This window comes from Dermochelys coriacea, chromosome 24 (assembly GCF_009764565.3).
Source record: "Dermochelys coriacea isolate rDerCor1 chromosome 24, rDerCor1.pri.v4, whole genome shotgun sequence".
Classification (NCBI taxonomy): Eukaryota; Metazoa; Chordata; order Testudines; family Dermochelyidae; genus Dermochelys; species Dermochelys coriacea.
The window spans coordinates 7916833-7925865 of record NC_050091.1 but is presented as its reverse complement, the minus strand read 5'-3'; the positions used below and the strand labels follow the sequence as shown (position 1 = coordinate 7925865).

At 48.3% G+C, this 9033-nt stretch overlaps 1 protein-coding gene across 1 annotated transcript; it reads left to right on the top strand.

Moving 5' to 3' along the window:
• The first annotated feature begins 436 nt into the window (after nt 1–436).
• RIIAD1 (regulatory subunit of type II PKA R-subunit domain containing 1) lies at nt 437–8778 on the top strand. The gene is made up of 4 exons (XM_038382418.1): nt 437–576; nt 2683–2759; nt 5607–5653; nt 8431–8778. The coding sequence occupies exons 1-4, from the start codon at nt 493–495 to the stop codon at nt 8502–8504; spliced, it is 282 nt and encodes a 93-aa protein (XP_038238346.1). The 5' UTR covers nt 437–492; the 3' UTR covers nt 8505–8778.
• The last annotated feature ends 255 nt before the right edge of the window (nt 8779–9033 follow it).

The window sequence follows — 9033 nt, the reverse complement described above, 5'->3', positions numbered from 1 at the left end:
GGCATTCCCATGACTCCAAGAGCCGGGGTTTTAAAAACCACAACAAGACCCACACTAAATATCATGACCATCGGCCCCAGCGATATCCCCACAATGATTTGCAGCCCAAACATTGCAGCTGGGGGCTAGCGCAGGAGAACCCCAGGGCGTAACTGGCCAGAGACTGTGCATGGACAGGTGGGCTAATTTCACGGGCCAAGTGCCAGTTTCAGTCCCGTGATCATGGGGGGGGGTGGCATCCGTGCTGGGTTGGAGGGTGCTGCCCTCTATTTGGGCATGATTTTGGGGAGGGGGGTTTGCCCGCAGTTCTGAGGTGACGCCAGTGAATTCCTCCCCTGCTGCTGGGAAAGGGGGGGCCCCAGCCTGCAGCCCCACCCCAGGGCTCGGGGGCGGGCGGGGGGGGGGGAGGATCAGGATTCAGAACAAGGCTGGGCCTGCTGGAGCCTGGAGCTGTCCCCATAGCAACCCCAGCCGCTTGCCTGAGCTAACAAAATGGCTGATGTGGCCTCCGGCTTGGAGGGGCTGGATCTGGGGGCCCTGAGCCCAGAGCAGCAGGCACAGCTCATGGAGTTCAAGGTGTGTGTGTGGGGGGGGGGTGAGGGTGGGGAGCTGGGGCACCCCCTTAAAGTGTGGGGGGGCTGGGTCCAAGAGAAACACTTCCCCCCAAATAATGGGGAATGGGGCAATCGCACCCTAAAACAGGAGCGGGTGGAGAAAGGTTCCCCCTCCCTCAAAAGGAGGGCTGCTCCCCACCCAAAAAAGCCTTTTCAGTCTGGGAGGCATTCCTCCTCTTCCTCCCTCCCAAAAACTTAGGGTGCAGGCCCGAGGCAGCCCCAGGACCCCTTAACTTGGGATGTTAAAGGTTAGTTCGACACCCCTACGTGTGTCCCCACACTAAGGGGGCAGGGCGGTGCTGATGGTCCCGGTCACTCCCGGGGGAAGACTGGATTTCTTACGTGATCATTTTGTTTAAGCTGTTTTAGGGGCTGTCTTGATCGTATTCGGGCTATTGGCAAGACATCGGGGTCCTGGGCAAGGCATGGGGAGCAAGACACAGAGTCTGATCGAGTCCTGGTTTCACTCCTGGAATTCGCAAAAAGAAAAGGAGTACTTGTGGCACCTTAGAGACTAACAAATTTATTAGAGCATAAGCTTTCGTGAGCTACAGCTCACTTCATCGGATGCATTTTTGGATGCTGTAGCTCACGAAAGCTTATGCTCTAATAAATTTGTTAGTCTCTAAGGTGCCACAAGTACTCCTTTTCTTTTTGCGAATACAGATTAACACGGCTGCTACTATGACTCCTGGAATTGTCACCCAAAAGTGACAATTTTCACCCTGCTCTAAATAAGATCGGCCAGACTGGGTCCGACCAGTTGTACATGGCCAGTGCAAGATGCTTCAAAGGGAATAAAGCGAACAGGGTAATTATTGAGCTACCCAGCCCTTGATGTCCAGTCCCAGCATCTGTGTTTCCCAAGAAACTTTTTTGTGGCCAAAAAATGCAGATTCAGCAACACTGAAATGTGTTGTGGATTGCTGTCGGGTTGGCAGAATTGTTTTAGTCAAAAATACAAACAAACAAACAAACAAACCCTTAAAAAGTGTCCAAAAATAATGAAAATGGTTTGATTATTATTTTTTAGTTCAAAACAACTCCCCCCCCCCAAAGTTTCCTTTAATTCTCTTAATAATCAAAATTATTGTTTTAGAATGCTCAAAAATCAAATCAAAATGTTTCATTTAGACTTGAAAGAAACATTTCATTGGACTCAAAATATTTTTCTCTTTGAAATGCCAAAAGTTTTGAAAAAAAAAAAGCTCATTTTCAGTTCGACCCAAAATAAACGTTTTCTGATTTTTTTGGAGTTGCCAGCCAAGTGAAAACCCCCATTATCTGCACAGCTCTAGTTACGTTGAGCTGGAATGGTCTCAAGGATAGATCACAGATTCCTGGATTTAAAGCTATGAGCCGGAGGGCTGGCAATCCAATTTACTGATAAACAACCAGAAAATCCTGTTGAAGTGCTTTGACCCTACCCAGTCAGTGAACATTTCTCCTTTGCACATAAACTGTAGCTTCTCCGTTTTGCCATCTCCACAGTCAACGTATTTAGGATTTCAAAAGACATTGATCAGTTTCAGTCATTCCTTCAATTTACGGAGAATATTCTCCTCAAGGTGATAATTACTCATTCAGCTTCCCCCGGGCCTGATTTAGATTAAACCTTAGATCTAGAAGGATGTCAGTGAATAAAATCTAATACGTTTATTAGAGCATAGATTGCAAAATCAGGAAAGCTGGGTTTGATGTCCAGTTCTGCTCCTGAGCTGCTTGAACTCCACCTTTCTGGACCTCTCGGTCACCCTCAGAATGTCTATCAGGATTCCTGGGTTCTATTCTTGGCTCTACTGGTGCCTAGTGGAAGAGGGGACCTTTCTGTGCCTCAGTTTCTCCATCAATGTAATGGGCATACATAATATTGATTTACAGGATCATCCCTCATGGGGGGAATTGTGAGGATTACCTAGCATCTGCATAGCACTTTGGAGACGCAGAGGGCTACGTAAATGCTATGTACCACTGCTGCTTCAGCAAAGCACCATTGGACTAACGAAACAGGATTACTGCCAGTTCAGTGCTGCAGCCCTTAAACATACTTATGTGCTTCTGCTCCTAGATTAACACTCGCATTGCCAATGAAAAATACCTGAGGTCTCACAAAGAAGTTGAGCTGCTGCTATCAGGATTTCTGAGGTAATTTCATCTTCTCAACACCACAGACACTTGGTACTAATTGGAGTCTTGACAATTTACCTCCAACACCAGACATGCAGCTATTGATTCAGTTGCCTCACTGTGCCTCAGTTTCCCCACCTCAGGAGATGTCTTCCCCAGTCTGATTGAGTCCTCTGGCGAAGGCAAAAGTCCTCCCCTTCCAGGACAAACAGAAAGCAGCCCTCTCCCCTGCTCACAGGCTCTCAGTTCCTTTTGCCCTCCCTGGGCTCAGGCCTCCACTTTGGTCACAGAGGTTTTCACAGTTCCTTTGCCCTGGATGAGTCTTTCCCCTCTCAGTGCTGTAGCTCCCTCTCGCTCAGAGGAGGAACACAGTCCATATGGTCATCCTCTGCCATTCCTGGGCTTAGCACCCTCAGCATAGGGCTTTCTACATCACCAAGGGGCCCATGCTCCCTGTCTGCTGCAGGATTTAGCCCCAAGACTGCTCAAGCAGTCTGCCCTCAAGTCAGGATTGTCCTGCTGACCCAGTGGCCTATCAGCTGAGACCCGACCCAGCCCTAGTGGGCTCCCCCCTCTGGGCCATGACTCTTTTCAGCGCTCTCTCCCTTGATACGCTGTTTCTGCCTTCCTAGCAGGTCTTGCTCACTCTCAGTCACATGCTCCCTGGACTACAAGTCCCATAGTCTGGGAGGGAGTGAAGCACAGGTGTAAGCTGGGCCTGAGCTTCCTTTAAAGGACCAACTCACTGAGTGCCAGACCCTGACATGACCAATTAGCCAGAGATGAGATGATCCAGTGAATATTGCCCCCCACTTCCCAGCAGGGAACAGCTTGCAGTTAGCAAGTGCACTGTAACCCCCAGGCATTTATTCTCACCCCCATTCCATGCAGCTGACCTAGCAGGATTTTATCAGGGAGAATCAGAACCACATGTGGAAGCTGTTAACAGTTTTAAACTCATCCATTCCCAGCAGGAGTTGGCAAGAGCTAGCGCAGGCCCCCTTCTCGGATACTGGAGGTATTTCCAGGGGTTCTGCTGGCATGCAAGAGGTGCAGAGTGCTGTCTGGAGGAGGAGGAAACTGATTAACCAAAAGCTAGGCCTTAGTGTGTATATGTGGAGGACAGTTTATAAGGGGAAATATCACTGCAAGGGATAAGGAAAAGGAGGGTTGAGAATGACATTGTGAGGCTGGGGGCCACCAGATGGCACCACTACACCTAGTCTTACAAGTTCTTTGTCTGTCCTGGTGAGCAATGTTCAGTCTCTGAAGAAAAGCTGTGTTGTTAGTTTTATAATGATCAGTGCTCTTTGGGGGAGCTCTTGCAAGCAGCTGGGGCATTTGCTTTCTGCCTTAATCCCAGTTCTTGGGGCAGAGTTCCTCCCTGGGAACCAGGCTTTGGTACCGTGGCTGAAATTTCCTGACAGGCAGCATTGCCTGCATGCTCTTGGTGACCCCCTTTGTTCCAGGCCTGGTGTATAAAGTGTAAATAAAACAAATTGCACTAAGACTACACACACACTCTGTATCACTGATTTTTCCTCCTCTGGAAAAGCAACACTGCAGGACCCCCCTACCTGCTACCTCATGGCAGGGGCGTGAGTGTAGGCTAGGGTAGAACCCCATACTCTCACCGGGACTAAAGGGAAGGAAGGTCATTAGGGAGATAGCTTGCAAAGGCACTGAACGCTTGCAGCTTGCGTTGATTTCAGCTGCAGTTGGGGGTGCTCAGCTGTCCTGAAAATTGGGTCTGAAAGCTTCTACCCAGACGTTAGAGATGGAAAAATCCTGTTAGGGCCCATCTACTCCCTGTTGATGCTTGATTATTTCCTCTAGGACATTTTCTTTTCAGGATGTATCTTCTCCAGTTTAATTTCAAATATCCCAAGTTATGGGGCTTCTAATACCCTGGCCTTGGCAGACTATGCCATAGCTTAATACACTTCACTCGAAGGGTTTTTGTCCCTCTTTTCTTAATTGCATCTTGTTCCTCAGTTATACCCCTGTGGTCCTAAATACTTCCCTCTTGCTGCTTTGTGCATGTGTGATTCAAGATTCTTGTAGCTCCCTGGTCTTAGCAGGGAAATCCCAAGTAGCATACGGGAGTGTGGACACCCCATATGGGGATGGGTATTCCTAAGTGGGGAGGGGAGAAGCTCTCCAATCATGGGCCAGATCCTCAGCTGGTTTAAGCTGGCATAGCTCCTGACCTCACTGCAGCTATGTTGATTTACCCTCATGTATTATGGATACTGTGTGTCCGGTTGTCTTCGCACATACCCTACTGTAAATCAGGAGTAACTCCATCAAAGCCAACAGAATTACTCCGGCGTGAGGCCAGAACTGGGTCTTTCCCTGTAGAGGTACCCAGCCGAACGGCAGGAGCATAGGTGAATGCAGATCCCGCAGTCCATCACGCCAATATCTAATTGCTTTCAATAGGATTTCAGGTTACAAAATGCTTGGGACGTTATCCCGGGATAGTATTTAACCATGATGAAATTTTTGTGGTTTTATTTCGGTGAAATGTATGTTTTCTCCCCCATTTCTTACTAATTATCTTATTGATTCCCAATACAGGGCTGTGCAATTCAGTGAGGAAGATTTAATTGTGATAAATATTCCTCAGTTTTGTGCCAGTCTAAATTGTTGTGGGGTTTTATAAATATAAAATTCCCTAAAATTGAAGGCAAATATAAATTAAATGTTTCTCCTCAGTAACTAATTGGCTTATTGATTCCCAACACAAAAGTGTAATTTACCAATTCATCTTCTGCGTGTTCAGACAGGGCTAACATAATAAGCCACCACAAGACCAATCAGTAAAACTTGGTTTAAAGTCTATTTCTTCCCCTTTTTCCCCAGAGAAGTTATGCTGAGAAGACCAGAGAATATCCCTGAGTTTGCAGCAGGTAAAACCATTATTTTAATCCTGTTAGACATGAAAAGCAAGACCTGTTAGTATTATTATCATCTTCAGAAGTATTGAGGCAACAGTTTAGAGAAAGTGAGCCAGATTCTGTCTAGCTTACCCCAGTGTAAATCCAGAGCAACCCCACTGAAGCAAGGGTTGAATTGGAAGGGAGGAAAAAAGGAGGGTGGGACTATTCTAAGCTCCACCCACAAAATAAGCTCCGCCTCTGTGAGTTGCCAAAGCGAGGCACGGCTCAGGGTAGGTATTGCGTGTTTTCAAAATACAATCATTTTGCTGCTTGGCACTCCTGGGGATCCCACAGACTCTGCTCCTTCTTAACTAGTAGGGAAAATATAAAGGGTGGCATCTCCCAAATGCCACCCACGTGGCAGAATAAGTTGGGCAAAGAAAGTCTGCGCCCTACTCCATCTCTGCTCTTATGTGAGAGGAGTGAAATCGTTCACAATGTTGACCATGAAATCAGCATGGCTGGGAACCTGGCTTAACCTGTTGCGGATCTGAATGACACAGTTTACATCACTCTGAGCGACTGTCCCAGGCTCTTGGCTAGGGAGGCCACCTGTCCACGTTTGAACCAGACAGTACTCTTTTGGGGTGGCTTGTCCCCCATCCGGCACTGGGACCAAACCAGAAGTGGTTCTGTCCGGTATTGGCCAGGGGACACCATTTTTAAGAGCGCACTGCTCCACCCCCTCTGGTGTGAACTCAAACGCACTGTGCGAGATCATGCTGAGGGGGCAGGGACACGCCAGCGGGGGACAGGCCAGTGCCATTTCCAGAAGTACTCGAACGCCCAGTATTCTGGGACCATGTGATTTGCCACGCTATATCTGCAGACTCAGGAAGACCCCACTGCAGTGGTTCTGTTCCCATCTTTGCACCATAGCAGCTCAAGGCGTAAGGTTTGGTTTGTTTTTTTAATGAAAGGTGAGATTTTTGGAGAACCATACAGTCGCTTCAGAGCAGTGCTGCCCTGGCGTGTGGGCACACATTCGCTGCTTCTGAGCTCCATACTGCAGTCAGTGGAATTTCTCTGGATCAACACGCTGCAGGCACTTTGGCTTTTCGTGGCTTGCCTTTGTACGGGGCAGCTTGCCGCTGGAGGGCTGGGGCGAGGCGACTGATTACGGAATGAGCCGCTCCTGGGATAGAGCTGGGGGATTACCCTGTAAAGGGCAGCAGTGAAGAGGAGAAGCCCAGGCAAGGGCTGAGACACCGCAGAGCATGTGGAAACGCTCCTGCAAAGACCCTGAGACCGAGGGAGCTGGGATAGTGAGGGGCTGCAGTGACCAGAAGGCTCCTGGGAGAGACTCTGACTGGGAGAAGGACCGAGGACCTATTGCTGGGGACTCCCTACCGACAGGGAGAGAAGGACTGAACTGGGGTTGGGGCCTGAAGGGCCGGAATGTAAGGGGTCAATAAATGGGTCCCCATGAGGGGAATGTGTTTTCGTTACCTGTGGACTGTGAGTTATTAAGGTGCGCTGAAGAGGAGAGAAACTGGTAGCAGGGTACTGCAGAGTGACCTCTGGCCTGCAGGGGGCGCTCATTCAGTGGCCTCCGCACTACAGCCTTGTTATTTCTACCACATGGGTTTCCAGTCATCCTTCGCTGCGGAAGGTGCAGCCTGCGGCCATTGCAGATGTTTGGAATGAGCCCGTTCATGGGGCCTCAAATGGTTTACTGTTCTCCAAAAGATCTGCCTCTGTTGCGCTGGGATGGGGGTCTAGTTGCCAGGGGCTGGCATACGCTGGCACCCCAGTTGAGGTTTCTCTCAAGCCGCTAAGGAAGAGGCTGGTTAGAAACTGAATCTTCGGCTGGCTAGAGTCTCTAAAGGAGGGTTTAGACTCTAAGAGGAAGATTGGTGGCAAGGTACACACCAGTCTCACTCCACAACCTTAACTCTGCCCCCCCCAGATCTGGCAAGAGCCCCTGGGGATGAACTGTCAGTATGATTCAGCCAGGGCTGCCCTATAATAAATGCTCATGAGCAATGAGTAAGGAAACATGCCATTTACACTGACACTTGCATTTAGGCATTGTGGCCTAGTGGTTAGGGCACTGGACTGGGGCTCACCAGACCTGTGTTCTATTCCCATCTGCCGCTGGCCAGCTGGGTGACCTTGGGCAAGTCACTTCCTCTCTCTGGACCTCATTTTCCCCATTTTATAGATGGGGATAATGATACGGCCCTCCTTTGTAAAGCACTTTGAGATCCACAGCTGAAAACTGCTGGAGAAGAGCTTGGGCTGATAACTTGACGATGAACATGTGACGATGTATTTAACGTGACGTCTCGCACAGCTCTGTGTTCTGTCATTCGTCTGCATACACCACAACTGTCTTTGTTGTGTTACAGGGACAGATTCACCGATTGATTCCAATGGGTGTACTGTTAGGCACCTAAACTACCTTTGTGAATCTGGGCCCTTAACTCTGTATTTCCTGGCTTTCGGAGGTTCGACTCTAGGTGCATTTGATGTTCTGGGAGGGTACAAGGCATTGGAGGTCAACCTGAAATGGTGTTAATAATATTTTGGGCAGCAAATTTACCATATAGACCTATCTATCGAGAATGGACATGTATGGAATGAGATGGAGATGTGCCTTATGGGTCTATCACCATCCATCCCCAGCTGTCTATCATCTGTCCAGCCACCTATCAGGTCTATCTATCCCCATTGCACGTAGGCACCGAATGAAACAAAAGATGCCTTAGACCAGTATTTCTTTTCACCTTTCTCTGTCATTTCAGAACATTTTACGGATCCAGAGCTTCCAATGAAGACACAGAAAATACTAGCGGAAAAAGCAAACCAGTTGAATTGAGAGAGACCCGTCCCACTCTTTCCTTGCTGAAGCAGGATAGAAATTTAGGAGATTTTTTTTTTGGATGGTTCTTAGATTTATCCTCCAGATTCTCTGGAATGTGTTTATTTTTATTTTGAAGGCTTTGCAATATGGCTAATAATTCTCAGTTGTATAGTGTCCTCTGGAGGCAGAGAGAGAGATTGCACCAATGTGTTGCTGGTGATGTTTCATGCTTTACAGTTGTATGTTCTGATAGCATCATTAAAATAGATCTGTTAGTCAACCCTGTTCTATTCATGGACGATTTCCTTTCCTTACTCTGGCTTCTCTGCTTGGCAAAGAAAATGTACAAAGACAGGAGGCAGATCTCATGCCAGGAGGGTTGCTGTTTATTGGGCAGATTTTTTTTTCCTAGTTGCAGTGGTCATAGTGATGGGAATGAGGTACCAGCTAGCTTCTCATAAGTGTCTCCATCCGTCACTCTCGCACCTGCCCTTTGTCCTCCACCCTTTTTCTGTCTTTGCAAGTGTATGTGGACAAGTACATT